General features: G+C 38.4%; 1 protein-coding gene across 15 annotated transcripts in view; it reads right to left on the reverse strand.

Moving 5' to 3' along the window:
• Positions 1 to 5,438: 5,438 nt before the first annotated feature.
• Positions 5,439 to 24,194, reverse strand: part of KIF1B (kinesin family member 1B) — a 188,391-nt gene continuing 169,635 nt past the window's right edge. For all 15 annotated transcript variants that reach the window (XM_074306314.1, XM_074306312.1, XM_074306310.1 and 12 more), the window contains 8 exons: positions 22,511 to 22,656; positions 18,517 to 18,756; positions 17,680 to 17,751; positions 14,066 to 14,187; positions 12,842 to 12,991; positions 11,389 to 11,581; positions 10,334 to 10,452; positions 5,439 to 9,769 (listed from right to left, as the gene is read on the reverse strand). In XM_074306314.1, the coding sequence (XP_074162415.1) occupies positions 9,727 to 9,769; positions 10,334 to 10,452; positions 11,389 to 11,581; positions 12,842 to 12,991; positions 14,066 to 14,187; positions 17,680 to 17,751; positions 18,517 to 18,756; positions 22,511 to 22,656 (1,085 nt within the window). In that variant the 3' untranslated portion in view covers positions 5,439 to 9,726. The remainder of the gene's footprint in view (positions 9,770 to 10,333; positions 10,453 to 11,388; positions 11,582 to 12,841; positions 12,992 to 14,065; positions 14,188 to 17,679; positions 17,752 to 18,516; positions 18,757 to 22,510; positions 22,657 to 24,194) is intronic.

Raw genomic sequence — 24,194 nt, forward strand, 5'->3', positions numbered from 1 at the left:
CAGGGTCAACTCCGGTGAGTCACCCAAGCTCCCGGCTCTGGTGCTCCTCCTTAGGGGTGTGTTGTAGGCATGGACTAGATAGAATACTGCAGGGCGGCCCAAAGCACTCCGTAAGCACCGGGTGTGACCCGGGGCCAGCGTCCGCGATCTGATAGCACCTCCCGGGAGGAGGGATTCCTCACCCCGGGCGGTCCGGCCCTTCAGCCGTCGCCTCCTTTCCGCCTCTCTTGCACCTTGATTTCAGGAGCCTTTCCTGAGCGGCAAACTAACTTTTGGTTTAAAAAAAAAACAAAAAACAACTTTTAAAAAATGCAACAAGTACATGTATCAATGCTCTGCTCTTCTGTGATCTTAAAACAAAATGAAATAAACGTGAAAAGGAAAAAAAAATGCAACAAGTAAATCTAAGGGAATCCCCTAAGTCCATCAGCACTTATTAAGCCACAACTGTGTGTCAGGTACCGAGCTGAGCGTTGGGGACCCAGAGAAAAGCAAAACAGCCTGCGACTACAGGCAAACAGCAGTGTACAAACGAGATATCGATGGGAGCTATTGGACATTATCGCCAGATCAAAGGCTCAAAATGCCTGGAGAGATGGAGAGGAGGACTACTAGTTTAGATATTTACGTAATTTATACCCTCTTTTGTAAATGATCTACGGTGCCCTTAAGGGGATTGTTGACTGACTTGTTTGGGTGAGGTGGGAGGGCTGAGATCGGAACCGGCCCCCTCAGAAACAGCATACTGTACTGGAGAGGAGCATTAGTCTGGGAACCAAGAAACATCCTGGTTGGACATTGATGAGTCAGGGTCCTCCTGTGTTAGTTAAAAGAGAGACCTGGCTGTGGTTCCTCTATAAAGTTCCTTTGAGTTGTACAGGCCTATAATTCTCAGTAGCTTTTGCAAGGTTCTTGTGATTACAGCTAAATAGTTTGTAAAGTCAGTCTGGCATATCTCTCAAGTAGAAAGGACTAAGAAAGGATATGTGGAAAGCAAGGACAGAAACCATATCTAGCATCACACACAATTGTAAAATTAAAGCAACTTCAGCCATGAAGGAGTAGCAGTCTTTCTTAAGGGTTTTCTGTGGTCAATTTTGACCAATTTTGTCAATTTTGATATTCTAGTTACCCTGGAGCTGGTTTGATCCAATACTGAAATTAGTGATGGCAGCAAATATTGTTATTACTTTCTGCCCCTTTCCATCCCCCATCCCCTTGGCCAAAAACTGCCAAAGAGGAAGAAAGAAATTCAAGTCATGGCAAAGATCTCTTTTCAACATACCAATGTCTAAATAGAATTGGGAAACACTTTTTTAGAAGATAAGAAATGAGGTAATGGAGGTAAAGTGCTTTGCAATTCTTAAAGCATCTTACAGGTCCTATTATTATTTTTGCTTGCTTGCAACATAGATACAAAATACCAAAGTTCCACTTGGGAATTTCTGGGACAGGGTCTTAAATTTAATTTTATTTTCAGCCCTGAATTCTATTCCTTCAATTTCCCCTCTTCCAAAGCAAGAAAAACAGAACTTGTTATAAACAAGTGTCGTCAAGGAAAACAAAGTCCTGCAATAGGCAGGCTTACACATTCTCTCTCTCTCTCTCTGCTCTCTCCTTTTTCTCCTCTCTCTCTTTTTCTCTCTCTCCCCTCTCACACCTCCCCCATTTCTATAAAAATACATCTCACATACATGTATGTGGATATTTACATATATAACACATATATGTGTATGAATGCCTCAATCAGCACTGAGTTCATGTCTCATCAGATTGCTATGTTTTATTATGAGTCTTTTGAGACTGTGATTGGTCATTTATGTTCACTAGACTAAGTCTTTTAAAGATACTATCATTCATTGTATAAATTGTCATTTTGATTCTGCTCACTTTGCATTAGTTTTTCCCAAGTTTCTCTGAAACCATCTCCAGCATTTGTAGCACAACAGCTTTCTATCATATTCATACACCATAGCTTGCTTAGCCATTCTCCAGTGGATGGCCATCCCCTCAGTTTTCAGTACTTTGCCTGCTCCTACAAATATTTTTGTACATATGTAGCTTTTTCTTTTCCTTTGATCTCTTTGGGCATGAGACCCAGTATCATTGGGTTTAAGGCTATCTTAGTCACTTCCCACCTTTTCCTTCTTCCTTTGCTCCCTCCATTAGATATAAATTGCAACATTTTGAGGGCAAGGATTGTCTTTTTCATTCGCATCTCTAGTGCTTAACACAGTGCTTCAAACTAATAGGATAATCTTGAAAAGTCACCTAAACTGTCTCAATTTCCTCATCTGTAAATGGGGAGATAAATAATAGCACCTCCCTCTCGTTGTTGTGAAGATCAAGTGAGACAATAATTGTAAGGTGCTTTACCTGGTATATAGCAAGCTCTATATAAATGTTAACTATTATTATTATCATCATTATAAAAACAAGATAGTAGTAGCATTTTATTTGACCACAAGATCAAAGAAACCTTAGAAGCATTTAGGTGGCTCAGTGGATAAAGAGAAAGGAACACAACAAACATTAAGTTCCTATGATATGCTAGTACCGTGCTAAGAGCTTTATGAGTGCTGGTTTGGAAGTCAAGGAGACCTGCCTCAGACATTTAGTAGCTCTGTGACCCGGTCTACACAAGTCATCTGCTCTTCTGGAGCTGTTTCCTCATCTTTAAGTTTAATGAGGAGTTGGACTAAAGGACCTCTAGAACTGTGACCCAATGGTCATTTGAGATCTACCTCATCATGTTAAGATAAGACCGTTTGGAGAGGCCAGGGGGTTTGCACCAAGATGTTGCTCTCCCTTCAGGGCTCTATGGCAGCCTGATGGTTTAGTTGATCCCTATCTCAGAAGGGCCCTTCATCCATTGGGGTTAACCAAGGTTCTTTGGTCTGTAATAAGCACACAATGGTTGCTCATCACCCAATTATAATGTCTGGGAATCAGAAGGGACTTAAGAAGCCAATATTGTCCCTCAGCATTTCCGTGGTGTACATTTTTCTATCAGTAGCAGGTTTCCGAGCCAGCTGTTTTAAAGATGTAAAGGCATCTCCCTAAAGCCTCCCTTGTGCCAGGCTGGCCCTGGCCCACTCTCTCTCAAGTGTAGGGACTTCTTCAGAGGGGATCCTTTTGACCCCACTTGGTGCATTCCCCCCTTGGCAATTCCTTTTTCATGACTATTCATCCTAACTTGACAGCCTCTACAAAGATGGCACTATGCCATGTTGACTTGAGGGTTTGAGCAGAACTTTTAGTTGTCTGAATCACACAGGATTGTAAGGACTTTTTTTCTCTAGTGAAAGTCTGAGTTAGTACCTCGGAATCAGGAACATATTTACTTTAAAACATGAAGACCTCTGGCTGAAGATTTTAAACACCACCTTTGGAGAACCAGGAACAAACAGTGGCATATTGGGTAAGTTCCTCACACAACAAACTCACTTGAAGAAACTGGAGGTAATATGAAAAGTCATCTAGGCTTCCATTTGAACCACTTCCTTGTTCCACAGCTTTGCCCACAAGTGTCATGTGAAAGGACTGTTATTTCTGGAAGCAGATTGATTGCTCTAGTCTGAAGTTTAGAAAGGAATCAATTGTGCTGAGTCAACGTGACCATTCAAAATGATCCACACCAGCACAGCCTAACCTGTTCATTGAATAGGCAGGAAATAGTTTAATTACACAGCAAGTGGCTGGTTTTTTTTTTTTTTTTTTTTTTTGTTTATTTTTAATAGAATCACATATGAACTTTTATTCAAAATGCTGCCGATCAGGGACACTGGCAACAGCGCACATACGTGTAAAATGGTTTCATGGTTACTCCAAATAAAAGCAGCCCATGCTCAGATCCTTGATCGCCCCACATGGATTAAAAAAACAAAACAACAAAAAAAAAACTTTCTTATCTCAATCTTCCCTGCTTTCCCACTCATCATTCCTCTCAAAGCATGATTTTGATACACTTATTTATAAGTAACAAACAGCGGCAACAGTACAAAAATTCCCAGAGGCACTGCACTCTAAATAAGGAATTACCTAACTATGTGACCTTATCAGTGGAGGATAGAGATATTGGACTCCCACCTGTGGCACTAAGTTGCTATTATTATGACTTCGGAGTAAAAGGGAGAAAAAAATAACATAGGGTAAGATGAACAAATATTTAATAAGGGCCAAGAGGTTTCTAAGGAAAATGGCAAAGTATGTTCTTCTGCCCCCCACCCCCACCCCTCCCCACCCCCCCCAATACTGAAAGTAGTACTAGAATAACTTCATGGAAAGAGCTGAATTGAAAGGCAAAGGACCACTGTTTGAGCTACTGGCTACTTGGACTACCTATTTGAAAGTAAGAAGTCACTTCACTTTTCAGGTCCTTGATTTTTCCATATGTAAAATGAGAGGGTTGGAATAATAGCTTTTAGGACTCTTCCAAGTTTAGATCCTAGAACTTCTTGGTGCTAGGTAACATCCAAAAGTACTTTGTAAATTAGAAACAAGGCAGGGAGCAAAAGGGTCTGCTGGGAAGATGGGCAGTCGATCATGCTTGTTGGTAAGGACATTAGACTAGCTGACCTTAAAGCCTCTAAATCTTGTGATTCCACAGCCCTGCTGTCTAACCCAATACTTGGAAACACTATGGGAATTGTGGAGTGGCTAAATTCAGAAACAGGTTCACATTCATCATCTCTACGGTGGCCAGACATTGCTTTGTTCTATTAAATTCACAAAGCATAATTTAGAGATACTAAAAACCAAGAGTTCAAAAGTAACGTCCCATAGATGACTAGCCTAAAAAAGGAGCAGTGATACGGATCCTGATTTAGTCCTCAAAGTACCTATAAACTCCTTGAGAGCAGTGACCGACAGGCAGCAATAATTTTTGATTGCATTGTTTTTCAGTTATATCTGACTCTTTAGTGACCCCATTTGGGGTTTTCTTAGCAGACACACTTCCCTTCTCCAGCTCATTTTAACAGATGAAGAAACTGAGGCATACATACTTGCCCAGAGTCACACTAAGAAGTGTTTTGAGGCCAGATTTGAGGCCTGGAGCTCCATCTACTGTGCCAACTATTACTTTCTATTAATGCTTTTGTCCTGCCAACCCTGAAGTTCTCTAAGCCCCCAGGCCAGCGTCCTGAACATATTGGATGTTCTATTAATTGAGTTGCAGGAGGGCCATTCCTAAAACAATAAATAAAGGTCTCTGAAGAATGAAAAGGAGTAATAAGCAGAACATTTAGAGCAAAACCATGGCAAATGTTCCAGTTTCTGAATTATAATTTACAGAGCTTATTTGATCTTTAAACAAAAAAAGCTATAAAGGAATGCATGGTGACTACAATGGATTTCCTTGGAAATCAAGATAAGAAAATCGGTGCTAATCAATGCCTTAGCATGAGAATCAAAGAACAGTCACACGGGAGCCCGAATGCACTGGTTGTACCTTTATTATTTTACCTCGTTCACTAACAGTTCCATGGTGCAAGGTTACCATACACAGTTATTTAATGTCTGCATTGCACATCTAAGGCTATACAGCAAATGAATCAGAATTAGTACAAATACATGAACTATATTTACATTTTGTATACTGAAGCTCCAAACATCAGATATATTTACAAAATAAAACATGAAATGAAAATCTGAAATTAATAATGTACATCATTGCTAATGTGCTTGATTCCTTCACTGGGGAGAGATCAGTTTGCAAAGTATTGGTTCAAGAAGGCCACTTATGCTTTATGGTTTTTGTTGCTGGATGAGAGGATGGCAATGGGAGGTGGGTATAAGGGTAACAGCATTTTTAGCAACAACATCTAAAATACACAAAACACATGAGTGTTGATGGAATCATGTAGGTCAATTAATGCCAGACATGAGAAAATAAGACGGCAGCAAAGGTGTAGTGAAACACCAACAGTACTCTGTACTAGCTTTCCATCTGAGCACAGCTGTTTGGCTGTAGGATTTGGAGAGAGACTTAATATCAGATACGGAAGTCTTCTTTTTCTTAAGTTTTCCTAAATTTCTTACAGGGCCTGGACCAAAATTTCACAAATGGCCTTTTGAACAACAAAACTCTCTTTCTACTGAACAGCTGATGTTTCCACTTAACAAGGAAACACAAAGTTAATACATTCCCACTACATACAGTAATGGTTTGGAACATTGAGTAATTAATTAGTAGCCACAGTGGAGAGATGCAATGCACACAAGTTAGAGTCCTATTTCAAATACATTCATTCAGCAAACCTTCCGAGAACAGCAGCATTAGTCTCTTTTTAAGAAGCAGGTTAACAACTGGCCTTTAAAAAGAGAACAAAACTAAAAGGAAAGACAAAGGCCCACAAGAACCGGAAGAACTGGTGCTATACAATAGATACAGAGTGATAGGCAGGCAGTAGGAGTCAAACACAGAACACCAAACGGTGCTAACCTCTGGATAATCCTTTTTTTTTCCCCCAGCTAATGTGCAATTAATTACAGATGTGTAAATATACAATACATTATAAAACAAAATTAAATATCCCTGTAAATTAGATAATAAGCAGCAGGCAGCAGTCTTTGCTTTGAAATATGTACCAGGAAAGTCACTAATTTTTTTTTTTGGGGGGGAGGGTCTGAAAAAGACCTTTTGCAATGATTTTATTTCCTTTCCCTTTATCCTAGAATAAGGAAAAAAAGTGTTAAGTAGTCCATAACTTTCATGTAGCTGCAGAAAAACCACAAATATCAAGGGTAGTTGTTTCTTGGCTAGGATACAATCATTTTTGATATAATGAAATAATTTAAAAAACAAGAATTCCAGGTCATTCCTGAGATTTCTGGCCAAGTGGCCTACTCTATGCGGTGGCCATAGTCAGTGGGTTGGCTGGCCCCTGACATGGTCCTTGCCCTGAGAGCTGGCTGACTCTCAAGTAGGCTGCACAAAAATCAGATCGAAATTTTTTTTTTTTTTTTAAACACAACTGTTGCTTTCTAAAAGGGAAGAAGGTGTGAGCAGATAAAAGGAGAGGAAGAGTGCTTTATTTTTAACCATCATACATTCCCCTTTAATTCTCAGGATGCTTTTTAGATGCTCTAAGGTAATTAGTATCACCTTGTGAAAAGCAATTAACTTAAAATCCCTCTACATTTCCCCCTGTGTGAGTGCAGTTGGATTTGTCTACTCGAAGCATCATACAATCGTGTTTCCTGGGGACCTAAGTGTGATATGAGCAGAGTTCCTCAAGTTTGAGCCTCCAGACACAAAATGGATCCCTTACAGAAAAAGTAGGAGGGCCCAAAGTAACTTTAATAGGGATAAGAAGAAGCCACGCACCTGTTCTAGTCCCTGTCTCAGGATGGTGTCATTCCTCTAATTCAGTTAAATGTGTTTTCTCATGACTTACCCAAAGCAAAGACTTTCCCATCTAGTTTTTTTTCTACTTAAGAAACAAAACAAAAACAAAATCAAACTAAACTAAACTCAAGTTACTTGAGTGTGCCACATGATTTCACTGCCTCTCGGCCTTTCACCCACACCTGTGACAGACATGCCCTCTTGAATTGGGCATCACAAGAGCCTTAGCCTTATTGCATAAGGCTTAAGCAAATCTCCGTTTTGTTCTTCATTCATCAGTAAGCCAGATGAACTTCGACCCAGGAAGCCATCCACGGCATGAGCAGAGCCTGGTTTGTACCACGTTGTATCCAATACAGAGATAACAAAGAAACATCTGAGTACAGTAAAAATTCCACAAACAGCTAAAAGAACCAATGAGCTGTGGGGAGGGGAGGGAGGGAGAGTGGAAAGAACCCCCAATAACAGGTTTCAGCTCTTCCCAAGGCCCAACATGTTACAATCTCTGCCTTCCTGTTCCTCTTATGATGCTCATCACCATAATTGAGGAGCAGTTGTGGGAATGATGCCGGGGAGCCTGGTGCTGAAGGGACGAGACCTAACGGGGGATGAACAGCCCACAGGCAGCTGGTGACCAATGCTCTCCCCGACTTCTCTGGCTGCACCCTGCTGGGGACGCCATCCACCTCCAGGCTGAAATCTTGGGGCAGGGCCTTCCAGTGAGGCTTTGGTGGAAGTGAGGGGCTATTTTGGAAGGAAGCAGAAGATGGCATAAGCCTCTCCAGCCATCCAATCAATTAATGAAGGGAACCTGGAGACGTTTGTTCTTTCTGTCATTTCCATAACATTCAATGGCCAATGAAAAAACAGGACATGGGGGCGACATTTGAACAAAGCCGTGGTCCTCTCCAGGGACTGTCCCTCTGAAGCAGAAGTGGTTACTGAGAGGGGAGAATGCTTTTGCCCAGTAGCAGCCTTCTCCTTTCTCAGTGGGGAGTCTTTTCTGTTCTAAGCAGGACCAGTTAACCCTCTAGGGAAGAAAGGCATAGAGTAGAAGAGACGAGAGAATGCAGAAGAAGAAACGGCTTCTCTCCAAGGTGAAGGAAAAACATGACACCAAACTCATGAGTTCAGGCACATACACTGTGTTCTCTTCCTTTATATGCCTCCCTCCCCCCCACATCCCAGAGGAGATTTTGTTTCAGCCATCTCAATTCTAGGACCTGCAAAATAAAGCTAGAAGTCCACAGGGGTACAGAGGAAATGTGATTCCTCCTCTTGGATGAAGGCCAATCTGGTCAAAGGTAGGGCTGCTTGATAGCCACTCTTGGTGATGATAGTTTTCTTCAGTCAATCATATTTTATCAGTTAACAACAATATTATAATTATCATTCATCACAAATGAAACCTTCCCCCCTTCTGGCTAATTCTCCTAATGCAATGCATGGATTCCTTAGGGCAGTCCCAGGACACTACTGGTCCTAAGGAGATACTTTCCGGTTTCTAATCAGCAGTCCCAAGGCCCACAGGCATTATGTCTTTTCAGCTGTGTGGGACCTGGAGAGAGGAACGACTTGGTGAACACTGGTCTACCAATTCTCATTCCATGTGCTTTGGAGCCTATGTCACAATCCTTACCTGATGTTAACAGAAGAGCCTATGAAAATAATTTTCTCCCCAACATCCCCAACCATCAACTAAACTATTACAGAATCTCATTCCAGGTGAGCTCCAACTACTTTTCAGAATGAGTGGTGTCCAATTTTTCATTATAGCTGCTTTGCTGGAAAGAAATTTAAAGAGAAACCAGAGCCAAAAAAGGAAGAAAAATAAAGAAACAGAAAACGATCTAACTGTGGTTTCTGGCATTGGAAAGCCCCTTATCCAAGTCATAAAGGGGCTGAATCCCTTCCTCTTTCCATAGGTTGGAGGTCACTGGGGAAAACTGTTAACAACCTCACCACAAATTGGGAATAGGGAAGAAAAGTCACAAGCAGTTTTCAGAGACAGACAAAAATATCCAAAGAGAGCAGTACAGACACCAAAGGTGGTCAGAAGAACTAACCGATAATCCAAAACGAACACCCTCTACCCCAACAAAAATAATTTAGAGATTCATTGGATCCCCTTCTTTCCCCATTTTTCCTTTTGTTTGACCACATGCTACTAGTAGTATTCTCAGCATAGGAGAAATGAAAAGAAGACAGAGCAAGAAGAATTGAGGAACAAGAGGGCTAGAAAAACTGCAAGGTGGGGAAGAAGCAGTAGTTAAGCCACAGGAGCACGTACAAGGAAAACCGTCAAGAAGCACAGAGAGGATGAGTGACGACCCTTTCCTCTGGTCTGAAGGCGAGGGGGGCTCGGCAGCATCTGCTTAGTACTTCAGTGGACCTGTGCGTCTACGAGAGAGTTTTGACCTATAAAAGATAGGTAAAAACCGTAAGTAAATTGGATTGCACTTTTTCCCCCTTCCTGCTCCTCCTCTATGACTCACACCTGGAGTCTCTTCTCCCAGGATCAGTGCCAGGGAAATGGGCCTCTTGGACAAAAACCCCAGACTATCACAACTTCCTCTTGCACCATTAGAACAACTTCTTAGAAACTGCCCCAATAGAGAGCTGAACAACTCAACTCCCAAACTTGTAGCTATTACCCAAACAATGGAATAGTAGAACTTAAAAAACTCTAAAATTTGGCTCCCATCTCATACCTGAAAAAGTGCAAAAAACAGGAACAGGAATGGAGATAAAGACAAAGAGAAGGAGCCAGTATGGTTTGAGCTGTATATATGAGTAGGATATGACAGGATATGTCTCCCGGGGAGTACAGGCAGCCTCAGACTATTTCCAAGGCTCAAATATGAAATGCTTTTTCTCCTTTTTATAGTCATAGTAACTATTCCTCACTTACAAATAGTATTGTTCTTATGGGGCTCAAAAGTAAATGTCAGAAAGGAAAGATAGGAATGTGCCATTTCTTACCGTATCGTGCCAGCAAGGAGTGGGTTAAAGGCATATAACCAGTCATTCATGTCTTTATCATTGATAGCTTGCAAAAGGACACCACGGTGCTTTGTGAATACAGCAAAGGTATTGGATGTCTAGGAGGAATCACAGATGGTAAGAGTTAATAAGAAGACTAATAATATTCCAGTATTTTTTTGGCCAAGTACTTTCACCAAGAGGCAGCAGGATGACACAGAAACGGTACTGGAATGGGACTGTTTGATACCAGTTAAGTGAGAAGGCTCACTTAATATCTTGGTTGGGAAATGAGACTTCCTCTAATTTTCCTGACAAAAGATGGCATACTTGTGGAATATGTGAGCTGTCCCTCAGTTTTTGCTTTGCTCTCACCATGAGATTATTTATTCTTTTGAGATCATCCATTTCTTTAATTACATCTTTTACAACACTTTACCCAGTCTAATTTCTGGCTTGTAATGTGTTGCAGTCTGTTTATACCCATCACATACTTCTCCAGTGCTCTTTAGGAAATCCTTAATCCCAATTTTTCATACTATAACACTCCAACAATACTGATATTAAAATGTCTCTTTAGGGAGAATGCTTGGGATCACTATGGTAATTTTCCAAAGGCAATCCAGCCTCTGTTCTCTACCTGTTCTGTTCTGGGTCCAGTTAACTGCCTGTTTGCAAAGACTGTCCAAGTAGTCTAAACTGATGGATGAGTGCTATAGACTGTCCATCCATGTTGCACAACAGACAAATAACAGCCAAAATTTTCACTAATTATAAATTTCACTTAGAAAAATATGTCTTGTTTCAGAGTATGCTGCAGTCAGCATGTCATTCATCAACAGAAATGTTTGGAGTACTTGAATTTACAGGGGCCTTCTCTTTGGAGAAGGTACTCTTTCCCACAACATTTTTAATGATTAAATGTCTCTGGCTACTATCTTGATTCACATTAACAATCAGCTTCATAGAACATTCAGAAGGAACAATTTCCTAGGCTATAAAGGTTACCACTTCGTTCATGTGCTGCAGTAGAAACAAGACATGTCAGTACTGACCTTCACCATGGCCTGCTGGTCCTCACTGTATTCCACCTGGGCTGTTGATAAATTAATAATCCCTCGCTCCACTGGATCTTTGTCACTGTTGTAGATGAATGCATATGGACGTCGCACGACCACAAAATGTTTAGCCCAATTGCTGGAATATGGCTCCTTGAAATGGAGGTAGCCCTTTTTAGAGACCACTGAGCTGGAGGACAACAAGCAAAGTTAATTTCCTAACAAAAGAAAGATCAACAGCCAAAGTTACATATATATATATAGATATATAGAACTTATCTGACTAAGAGCTAAAATTGACTCTGCTTTTTCTTCCCCAATTAGAAAGTTCCTTGAGAGCAACAACTAAAATTTCTAATTACACCTCCAGAGATTAGCACAGTGTTTTGTCTATAGTATGCACTAAATGGTTTTTTCTTTCATTCATTCATCCATTTATCCATCCATCCAGAACAAGTAAAAACAGGCAAATGGGTCATTTAGACATTCTTACCTACTTCTGTGGCTTTAACTTTTCTCTCTATGGAGATGACTCTGAATCTAAATCTTTATTCCTAACTTTCTCCTAAAGCTCCAATCCTAAATTTCTCACTACTCATTCTGTATATTTCCACCTGCATGCTGAACCAGCACTTTATTCCCAAAAAGTTTTTGGGTTTTTGCTGAGGCAATCTGTATAAATGACTTGTCCAGGGTCACCCAGTTAGTATGTGTCAAGGGGCTGACTCAGATCATACTGACTCCAGGACTAATGCTCTATCCATTGTACCATCCAGATGCTCCTCAAAAAGTTCTTAACAGAACAAATCATCCCCTCCCCTAGCTGGCAGAAGTCCAATACATATAAAATATGTTTCAAACCATTTTTAATTTTGTTTTCCACATGATGTTCCTGACAGACTGCTCTAATCATGTCTTCTCTTGTCCATTCCATGCTTCTTCACTTTCCTATTTCAACAGTCACAGTCTTCTTAGTTTATTCTCCTTCACCTGGTACTCTGGAGTTCCAGCTAAACTGGCTGACTCCTTGGTCTCCCCCTTTCATCTCAGCCCTTGTTGCTAGATGGCTCTAGAAGGAACACTTCAACTGCAGAGAGTCTCCCCTTTTTCAGGTTCTCCCTTGTTCCCCTCAAGTTTATATGGTGCAGATAGTTCCTCTGTCCCTGACAGACTTGTTTTTAGAGCAGAGACATCTGCATACTTGTCTTTTCTGCTGCTTAAGAAAATTTGTTCTCTTTTCTTTTTACATAACCAATTTCTACCATAATTCTACACATATTAGTGGGTAAATTTAGGCAAGGAATCCCTCCCAAAGCAGCTCACAGGAAGGAAGCCCTCCTGCTCTCAAAGCACCAAATATATTTGGCTTAAGTGACCTCAGCTTGAGAGCTTTCAAAGCAATAGCAACCTCATACCTACAAACTTTGCACCAAAAACAAATCCTTCTTACCCAGGTCTAATTTCTTCAATATCTGGAACAAGGTTGAGGAATTCATTTTTTCCAGCTCGAGCCAAGTAGGAAGTCTCCACTGTTGGGACCAACTGGAACTGTTCAAACTCTGGGCAAGGACTTGAGGCCCGAGAGTTAGCTTCTGGGGTCCTATAAAACAGGGATTAAAAGTATGAGAATTAAAGTAATTCCTAATTTCTTTTCTTTTAAAATTTTAAAATAATAGCATTTTTATTTTCAAAATACATACAAAGACGATTTTCAACATTTGCTTTTGAAAAATCTTGTGTTACAAATTTTTCTCCCTCCCTTCCCTCCATCCTTCTTCCCTAGACAGCAAGTAATCCAATATAATGTTAAACATGTGCAATTCTTCTAAACATATTTTCACATTTATCAGATTCATCAGATTTATTTTCATAAGAAAATCTGAATAAGAAAAAAATCCCTCCCAGATACACTAATATTACAAGAGAAACCAACTACTTAAATTAGATGGAGAACCCAAATAGCAGTGTTGAAAGGGATGCTTCCTTTTCTTAGCCATTCTCTTCACATCCCTAAGTTTTTTTTAAAAACATCAACCAAAAGGAATCTGGAAGAATATAACATTTTGCTTACTGTGGGTGTGGATTTTAATTTTTTTGATTTGCAAACTTTGAACAAATTGTCTTAGGACAAATGTGATCCTATGATAACATTTTATGTTGTGGTTGCTCAGTTATTTCAGTCATGTCCAACTTTTCATGACAATTTCAAAGGCAGTTTGCCATTTCCTTCTCCAGTTCCTTTTACAGAAAAGGAAAGTGAGGCAAAAAAGGTGAAATGACTTGCCCATGATCACACTGCTAGAAAGTATCTGAGGCCAGATTTGAATTCAGGTCTTTCTGACTCCAGATTCAGCACTCTGTCCACTGCATCACCAAGCTGCCCATTTCATTTTATAGGATTATCCTATATGTGTATTTTTTTCTATATAGAATACAAAATTTATTTTAGAACAAAGATATTTTTTTTACTAATGTACAATTTTTTTAAACACAACAGATTACAGTTTTTTTTTAAAAAGGGAAAATTATATATAAAAAAAGTGAAGATAAAGAAGGGCACTTTGGAGGCAACCAAAAGATCTGCTACAAGAAAAGAGAATCAATTCAGCAGCTGAAACCAGGTGTTGCCCTATGTCATCCATATCATCTTCTCCCTATGGAGAAGGGTACTTACTTCTGGTCCACTGAACTGCACCTTGAATCTACCAGAGAGGGACAGGTAGATGAAGGGGTTAGGGTGGCACTGCTAAAACTGGACACTGAGGGATCTCGCCCAATTGGAGATATATCAGACAACTGTAGACACAAATAAAACAGGATACATTAGATTAAGGTAAAACATCAGAAAAGTTAGGGAGGAGTTTAAAATTGCCATTAACAAAACCATCAAATGCCAGACTGTGAAGGTCTTTTGCCTTTATAAGCCTTATGCATTAGCAAGCTATTTTAAAAAATTTTTAAAATTTATTTATAAAGCATATACATGGGTAATTTTTCCAATATTGATTCTTACAAAATCTTTTGTTCCAAACTTTCCCCTCCACTCCCCATCCCTTAGCTGGCAGGTAGTCCAATACATATTAACTATATCGAAATACATGTTAAATCCAATATATATATATATATATATATATATATATATATATATATATATATATATATATATATATATATATATACACATATATATATATATATATACACATTTATACAGTTATCTTACTACACAAGAAAAATCAAATCAAGAAGGAAGGAAAAGAAAAACTGAAAAAGAAAACAAAATGCAAGCAAATAACAACAGAGATAATGGAAATGCTAGTTCCCATGGTTGGTTCTCTGGGGATATACAGCTCTCCATCACTGAACAAGTGGAACTAGTTGAATCCTTTCATTGTTGAAGAGAGCCACGTCCAACAGAATTGATTGTCATATAGTCTTGTTATTGCTATGTATAATGATTTACTGGTCCTGCTCATTTCACTTAGCATCAATTCATGTAAGTCTCTCCAAGCCTCTCTGAAATCATCCTGCTGATCATTTTTTATAGAACAATAGTGTTCCATAACATTCATATACCACAATTTATTCAGCCATTCTCCAATTGATGGGCATCCACTCAGTTTTCAGTTTCTGGCTACTACAAAGAGGGCTGTCACAAGCATTCTTGCACATACAGGTCCCTTTCCCTTCTTTAAAATCTCTTTGGGATATAAGCCTAGTAGTAATACTGCTGGATCAAAGGGTATGCACAGTTTGATAACTTTTTGAGTATAGTTCCAAACTATTCTCCAGAATGGTTGGATCCAGTCACAGTTCTAACCAACAATGTATCAGTGTCCCGGTTTTCCCACATCCCCTCCAACATTTGTCATATCTTTTCCTGTCATCTTAGCTAATCTGAGAGGTGTGTAGTATCTCAGAGTTGTCTTAATTTGCATTTCTCTGATCAATAGTGATTTGAAGCACCTTTTCATGTCACAAGATATAGTTTCAATTTCTTCACCTGAAAATTGTCTGTTCATATCCTTTGATCATTTATCAATTAGAGAATAGCTTGAACTATTATAAATTTGAATCAATATATATTTTAGAAATGAGGCCTTTATCAGATGCTTTGGATATAAAAGTGTTTTCCCAGTTTATTGTTTCCTTTTTAATTTTGTCTGCATTAGTTTTGTTTGTACAAAATCTTTTAAACTTAATATAATAACAATTATCTATTTTGTGATCAACAATGGTCTCTAGTTTTTTTTTTTTTTTGGTCACAAATTCCTTTCTCCTCTACAAATCTGAGAGGCAAACTATCCTATGTTCTTCTAATCTGTTTATAATATCGTTCTTTATATTTAGATCATGAACCCATTTCGACCATTTTGGTGTTAGGTGTGGTCTGTGCCTACTTTCTGCCATGCTAGTTTCTAGTTTTCTCAGAAGTTTTTGTCAAATAGTGAATCCTTATCCCAAAAGCTGGGGCCTTAAGGTTTGTCAAATACTAGACTGCTATAGCCGTTGACTATTTTGTTCTTTGAACCTAACCTATTCCACTGATCAATATTTCTATTTCTTAGTCAATACCAAATGGTTCTGATGACTGCTGCTTTATAATATAGTTTTAGATCTGGTACAGCTAGGAGCAAATTATTTTTAAAAAGAGAATTAAATCATTCTGTCAAATCCTCTTGATAAGGAGCAGGTAAAGGAGGAGAGAAAGACACACACATACATACATACATACACAGAAAGGCAGAAAGATCAGAGACAGAAAAGAAAGGCAGGCAAAAGGAGAAAGAATAAATACACATGGATTTAAATACTCGGTAGTTAAGGGGAAAGAGCCCCAAGTTGTTTATCAAGGAGTACTATTAGAGGAAAGAAGGGAGCTATCAGGGGGATGGAAAATGTTAGATGGAAGAAAGAAAAGCCCAGTTTGGCTGAACTGAGCATGAAAGAGGATGATGATAGATCAGGAAAGATGGGTTGGAGCCAGATGGTGAAAGATTTAACAAGCCAAACAAAGGAGATTCTATTTCTACCAGGGGCCAGATTGTGCTTACAGAAAATCACTTTGGTAGCAGAGTGTGGGAACAGACTTGAGGCAGGGAGTTCAATTAGGAATGTGATATTGTAATCTAGGCAAGATGAGGGTCTGAATTAAAGTGGTGACTATGTGAGTGGAAAGAAGGGCTCAGAGATCAGAGAAGTGGTGACAAGTACCATCAAATGGTTAAATATGTGGAATGAAGGAGAATGACAAGTTAAAAATGATGTCAAAGTTACAAATGTGAGATCCAGAAAGAACGGTGGTTCCTTGTACAGAAATAAGAAAGCTTGGGAAGAGGGGAGATTTTAGAATAAAGATAAATAAGTTTTGTTTTGGACATGCTGAGTTTGAGATGCTTATAGGATAACACTCAGACTGAAATGCTGAGATATAGAAAGGGGGGAGGGAAGCAAAAGAAGTAAGCCCCTTAATGGCTGAACAGATTGTAGAGCATGAATGTAATGGAACATGACTATACCATAAGAAATGATCCAAGAGACAATTTCAGAAAATTTGAGATACTAATTCAGAGTAAGGTGAGCAGAACCAGACCAACAGTTTACAAAAGGACAACGTAAAGAAAAACAACTCAAAAAGACTTAGAATCATAGCTTAAAAACACACAAAATAAAATACATTGGATTACAAAAGAAATCAATTAGACTGAAATACATTTATTTAAAGACTTTAAAAAATAAGGTCATAGAAATAAGTTCAGACTCCCCCCTGTTCTACGAAGGACTTTTCAGGATGACCTCGGTTGTTTTGTCTCCCCCCTGAAAATACTGTGCATTTATTTATCTGTGAGCATCTCCTCCCAATGGAACATAACCTGTTTGAGAACAGGGACTGTTTCATTTTTATCTTTGCAGCTCTCCTGCCTAACACCCTTCTATATGAGGTACTTATTAAGTGTTCATTGAAATGAATAAGTCTTTTCAACTTCCTCTGTTGAAGGCTGACAAACACTTTTCTCCACTAAGGAGATAGGGAACGCCTTTTCCCCAGTCCCTCAATGATGTTTTTATTGGGGGTTTAGGAATTCAAGCTCCTGGTCTAAAAATGTAGGAACAAACACAAGGAGCTGATTTCTTAACTGACCTCACCTAGCTCAGCAAATATTGGTATGCCTAAATAAGGAAAAGAATTAAACAGATAATTTGGGAGATGGAAAAGTAAGGTGAATTGGAGAAAAAAAGTCATTAATATATTACAATGATGACTAGGGGACTAAGCAATTTGCTCACCTTACAGTCACTGATGCTACTGTGCACCTGGTTAAATTCTCGGTTGAAAGTGTGGGTGAGAAGTTGCAGGCACTGGAGAAGAGAAACAAAACATACCTCAGAAGATCCCCAGACACATAACAAGAAAAAGGAAAAGTACAATTACTAAAGCCTCAGAATATCAATTACACATTTACTAACTTTACCTTCATACAATCCTTCACCTTAGCCAGGATTAGGCATCTAAAAGTGTTCACGCTTGGAATGCCTTGATCATCTTGGCGTTGGTTGGCCCACCTCCCTACTTTCCCCCACTTCCTCCTCCACAGCCCAATTCACCAGTCATTCATGAATCCTTCATTGGGACTACCTTGTGCTGGTCAGAAACCCTTTTTCCCTTTACTTTCCTCATGCTCAGCCTAGTCTTTCCTTGAGCTATTGCACAGGCGCCCACATTGGTCTATGTGCTGCACTTGCCTTGACAGACCACAAATTCCATTGATACAAAATTCCATTGATACTTTTCTTTCTTTTTCTCAGTGTCTCACAGAGTACACTGAATACAGAAGGTATTTAATGAATGGGGGACAAATGTAGCAAGAAGCAAAGAGTTCCACAGGAAACTTGAACAATTACATTACATTAAATGATGCAGTTACAGTTGGAGGATTCTTGGGATCCCCTAAGAATTTTGAATAAAACTGAGCACAGTGACTCACAAGGTTAAATGATGATAAGGTCTTGGAGGAAGTAGAAGCTAATAAACAAGGACTACAAGTAAAAAGTGCACCCCTTCCCCCACGAGAGAGCACTCTTTCCTAGTCCCCTACATTGTCAGTTTATGAGTCTGACTGGTACCTTAGTTGCCAGCTCTTTCTCCCGATCCACCAAACTCTCGATGTCAGCTGAGTCATAGCCACTGCTCTCACTTGGGGTGACTGCACTCTCCAACGTGGTGGTGGAGATTTGAGAAGAGATGCTGGTGGAGGTGCTCAAGGTTCCACTGCTGAGGCTGGGAGACAGTGAATCACTTAGGGATTTGGGGATGCTATCGCCAAGCTTCTCACGGAGCAGCAGGAAATGACGAGTCTTTTCTACCTAAAAATGGCCACAGAAATTTCAATGATTAGAAACAAAGAGAGGGGAACAAGAAGGCATGATCTACTAGCACGGTATAGCTTTGTTTTATCTAAAACTTAAGAATGGCTACAAATTTGGATAGAGTGGATATAAAGCAACCAGAAATAAGTAGGAGAATATCCATGATTTCCCCTCCTAGCAGAGGAGCTTTTGTGTAGATCAATGGAACTACAAAATATGCCAGGCAGTGTTATCTAAGATGGCCAGGTCAGAAGTTCTGACAAGTGATCCACAGTGGAAGAAAATGGCAAACTACTCCAGTATCTTTTCTAAGAAAATCTCATGGAAAGTATTAAAATGATAAAAGAGATAACACCAGAAGATAGGTCCCTCAGTTTAGAAGGTGTCCAATACTGAGGAAGAGTGGATGACAATTACAAGTAGCTCTAATTAGCTACTAAGGGGTCTGGAAACAAAAATCTGATGCTAAAAAGATCAATATTGTGCACAGGAGCCAGCAATGTAAGTTCTATGAAACAAGGTAAACTATATGTAGTCAAACAAAAGATGGAAAGATTAAACTTCAATATCAATAGTGAGTTTAAATGGACAGGAATGACTGACTTTTCAGTAGATATATTATTATGGGCAAGAATTCCTTAGAAGAAATGCAGGAATCCTCTTGACTAATAAAAGGGGGAGAAAAGCAGTACTGGGGTATAATCTCAAAAATGACCAAATGATATCTGTTTAAAACCAAGACAAATAGTTAAATATCACAGTAATACAAATCTATGCTACAACTACTGATGCCAAACATGACAAAATATCTATGACATGTTATAGAAATAAAATAAAAAAAGAGATGTCACATTCATCATAGGGGAGAGGAATGGTAAAGCAGGAAGTCAAAAGGCAACTGGAATAACAAGAAAGTTGGTTTTGGAGTATAAAAGAAAAAGGGCAGAGACTAATAAGAGTTTTGTCAAGACAATTAGCTGGTCATAGCAAACACTTTTTTTCCCCTAACAACCATAAGGGAAGTCTATCACTAGATGGACAATAACAAAATCAGACTGATTATAGAATTTGCAGACCAAGGTGGAGAAGATTTATATTGTCAGTTAAAAAAAGACCTGGAACTGCATGTGGCTCAGATCATGAGTATCTCATTGTAAAATTCAAACTTAAATCGAAGAAAGTAGGGAAAACTCTCAGACCATTTAGATATATTTCTTTTATGAATAGGAAGTGAAGGTGATAAATAGATTTAAGGGATTAGATCTGGTCTGAAGAAGTATGGAAAGAGATTTGCAATATTTATACAGCAGGCAATGATAAAAACCATGCTTACAAAAAAAGAAGAGCAAAAAAGCAAAATGGCTGCCTGATAAGTCTTTACAAATAATCAAAGAAGGAAAGAGAAAGGAGAAAAGGAAAGATACATCTAACTGAATGCAGAATTCTAAAGAATAGCAAGGAAAGATTAAGGTTTTTTTTTAATAAACAAAGCCAAGAAATAGAAAACAACAGATGGGTAAGACAAGATCTCATCTAGAAAATCAGAGATATGAAGGGAATGCATCATATAAAAATGATAAAAGACATGATAAAAGACAAAAGTGACTTAACAGAAGTAAGAGATTAAAAAGAGTCAGCAGAAATATTCAAAAGAACTATTTGGGGGGGATGGCAGGATAAATAAGTTGTGCTACACAAAGTTAATGGAACATAATTGTTCTATAGGGAAAGCTGTGTGCCATGAAATTGATATTTTTCAATTGCATACCTAAGGAATCTTTCTTTTTTTTTTTGGAAGCAATTATAAAGATTTTATTTTTCATTTTGTTTTTTAATATATTTTAATATAATAGCTCTCTATTTTTCAAAACGCAAGCAAAGATAGTTTTCAACATTCACTGATGGTACAGTTACTGATCAAGAGCCAGACACCTTGGAGAATGAAGTCAGTTGGACCTTAGGAAGCAACATTACTGATCATAGGCTAGCAGAGGTGACAGAATTCTAGTTGAGCTATTTAAAATCCTAAAAGATTTTGCTGTTAAACTTAATTTGGTCACAGGATTGGAAAAAAAAAAACAACAAAAAACAATTTATATTCAAATCCTAAAGGACAAAGTTAAAGAATGCTGAACTCATTTCACATGCCAGCAAGACTATGTTTACGATTCTGCAAGCTAGGTATGTGAATCAAGAATTACCAGAAGTATAGGCTAGGTTTCTAAAGAATCAGAGAAACTAGAGGCCAAATTGCCAACATACATTGGATTATGGAGAAAGTAAAGAGTTCCAGAAAAACATCTATTTCTGCTTCATTGACTAAACTAAAGCCTTTGATGATGTGGATCACAATAAAATATGGCAAATTCTAAAAGAGATAGGAATACTAGCTCATTTATTTGTATTCAAAGGAACGTGTATATGGACCAAGAAGTAACAGAATCAAACATGGAACCACTGATTGGTTCAAGATTGGAAAAGGAGTACAACAATGCTGTCTATAGTCCCTTTATTTAATTTGGGTACAGAGTACATCATGGGAAATGCCAACCTGGATGAATCAAAAGCGTGAATTAAGGTTGCCAGGAGAAATATCAACAATCTCAGATATGCAGACAATACTAATCTAATAATAGAAAGTGAAAAAGAATTAAGAAGTCTCTTGATGAAGATGAAAGAGGAGTGTGTGAAAGCTATTTTGAAGCTTAACTTTAAACATTAAAAAAATTAAAAAGCTACAAGTGGTCCCATCACTTCCTGGCAAATAGAGGGAGAAGAAATGGAAGTTGTAAGATTTTGTATTCTTCAGTTCAAGATTACTGCAGTTGGAGAATGCAGCCATGAAATTAAAAAGACATTTGTTCATTAGAAGTAAAGGTATGGCAAAACTGGACAGCATGCTACAAAGCAGAGACGTCACTTTGGTGACAAAGGTCCATATTGCAACAATTATGGTTTTCCCAGTAGCATTGTATGGTTGTGAAAGTTGGACTATACGGAAAGCTGTGTGCCATGAAATTGACATTTTCCAAGTTGGGGTGCTGAATAAGACTTTTGAGAGTCCCTTGCACAGCAAGGTGAAAAAAATTAGGCAATGCTTAAAGAAATTAATTCATATTATTTACTGGAAAGACAAATACCAAAACTTAAGTTTAAATTCTTTAGCTGCAACATAAGAAAACAGGACTCATTGGAAAAGCTCATGATGTTGGGAAAGAGTGAAGGAAAAAGGGACTATAGAGGATGAGAAGCATAGATAGTGCCATGGAAGTAAAGAACATGAGCTTGAAGAGACTTTGGGAGATAGAAGAAAGAAGAGCCTGATGTGAGTCATGAAGAGTTAGACATGATTGAATGAATGAACATCAAATTCATGATTTCTTTCTTTTTTTTTGGAAGCAATTATAAAGATTTTATTTTTCATTTTGTTTTTTAATATACTAGCTCTCTATTTTTCAAAACCAAGCAAAGATAGTTTTCAACATTCACCCTTGTAAAACCTTGTGTTATATATTTTTCTCCCTCACTTCCCCCCTTTCCCCTCCCCCAGAAAGCAGGAAACCCAACAAAGGCTAAACACGTCAAATTCCTCCAAACACCACTCCCCCACATCTACATGATTTCTTTATAATGTGAGAGGATGGCTGTAAAGGAGTTTTCACTTCTCAAAACTGTTTTTCTGTGATATCTCTCACTTTGAAAAGATTCTCTGAAAGCCCTGATTTACAAAGGGATCCCAATCTTCTGATACCTCATGCAGAAGCTCTAATTTCTCCAGTTCCCACTGATGCTCAAGAATAAGACTATCTCCTCTGGGTCTCCAACCTGCTAGGTTCTCTTCTCCCCGGACATATGCCACAGATGTATCCAGAACTTTTCTCCTCCTTCTTTGCATACCTAAAACGGAGAAAGTAGAAAAATTTCAGAACACATTTTTACAAATTTATATCTTCCTTAGTCTACAGAAAATTAATGATCCACTAATTTAGCAATTTGGGCTTGGAAACTGATTTTTCAGAGACTTGGAGATTAAGCAAATTCTATTTGACCTCTCATATCCCTTCCTTCTCCCCCTCCCCCCCAAAAAAAGGAAAAAAAAATCCTACTTTTTTTTTTTTAAAACCACATTTGCACGTTTAGTGGAACTGTGAATTAGTCCACCAATCTTGGAAGGTATGTTCCCTAGAATTCACTGTCAAGCCTAAGGAGGGAAATGGAAAAATAAAAACAAAACACCAAGCCAACTATAACACATCAAAAAATTCATCCTTAGAAGAACTTTATAAAGTAACAAAAAAAGGAAGCAAATGCCCACTGACTGGGAGGGATGGCAGGATAAATAAGTTGTGCTACACAAAGTTAATGGAACAGGGTTGTGCTATAAGAAATGCTATGAAAAACAAAGAAGTATGGAATGACTTCTATAAACTGATTTAAAATGAAATAAACAGAACCAGAGAAAGGATACACAGTGACTGTAACAATGTCAATGGAAAAAGTCAGAACAACAAAACAACTTATTGAAATTGAACACTTTGAAACTGTAATTGCCAAAACTGGCACCAAAGAAGGAGCTGCCCTTAGTTTCTTTGCAGAAGTTGAGGACTCTGCATGTGAAGCCCTGAATATATTATGAGACTTTTTTGCTGTTTTGTGTTGAGTACTTTTCTTTCCCTCCTTTTTATTCTTTGTTATGAGATTATTCTCTAGAAGGGAATAGATGTAAAAAAAAAAAAAATGAAAATTAACCTCCCCCCTTAAAAACTTCTGCTATAAAGTAGTACTTTATAAAGACTTAATTTCAAATCAAAGGCTCCATCTTTTCTATATGAACCAAGCATATGAAATCCTGGTTTCTTTTCTTTTCTTTTCTTTTTTTTTGGCTGAGGCAATTTGAGGTTAAGTGACTTGCCCAGGGTCACACAGCTAGTAAGTGTCTGAGACCTGATTTGAACTCAGGTCCAGTGGTTTCTCTTTAAACATGTTTCCTATAAAGGTGACAATCAGCTAAAAATTGAAAAGTTCTCATCATTCAGCTAAGGTCCTTTTGCTCTCTCTGATACTATTAACAGAGAATGTGAAGATTTCTTTCAGTCCATGAAGCTAGTGATAAAAGCAATCAACTTACACCAAAATATATGCTTTGAGAGCAGTTAGAAGACACTTTAATCTTTCTAAATGGCAATGATTCTTTTGGGGTTTGTGATATCTCAATGTGCTGTCAATTCTCTCCAGGAATCAAATTTCCAAAGCAAGTTCATTTTAATTCATTTTTAATTTCTAAGATATGCAGTATTCTATGTATGCATATCATTCACTGGATGACTCAAAATTGTGCTGCAGTATAACAAAAGAGAAAGCCACCTCCACTCTCAATAGAACTTGTGAGAAGATCCGCTACAATAAAATACAATTTTTGTTTATGATTCGTTTCA

This window comes from Sminthopsis crassicaudata, chromosome 3 (assembly GCF_048593235.1).
Source record: "Sminthopsis crassicaudata isolate SCR6 chromosome 3, ASM4859323v1, whole genome shotgun sequence".
Classification (NCBI taxonomy): domain Eukaryota; kingdom Metazoa; phylum Chordata; class Mammalia; order Dasyuromorphia; family Dasyuridae; genus Sminthopsis; species Sminthopsis crassicaudata.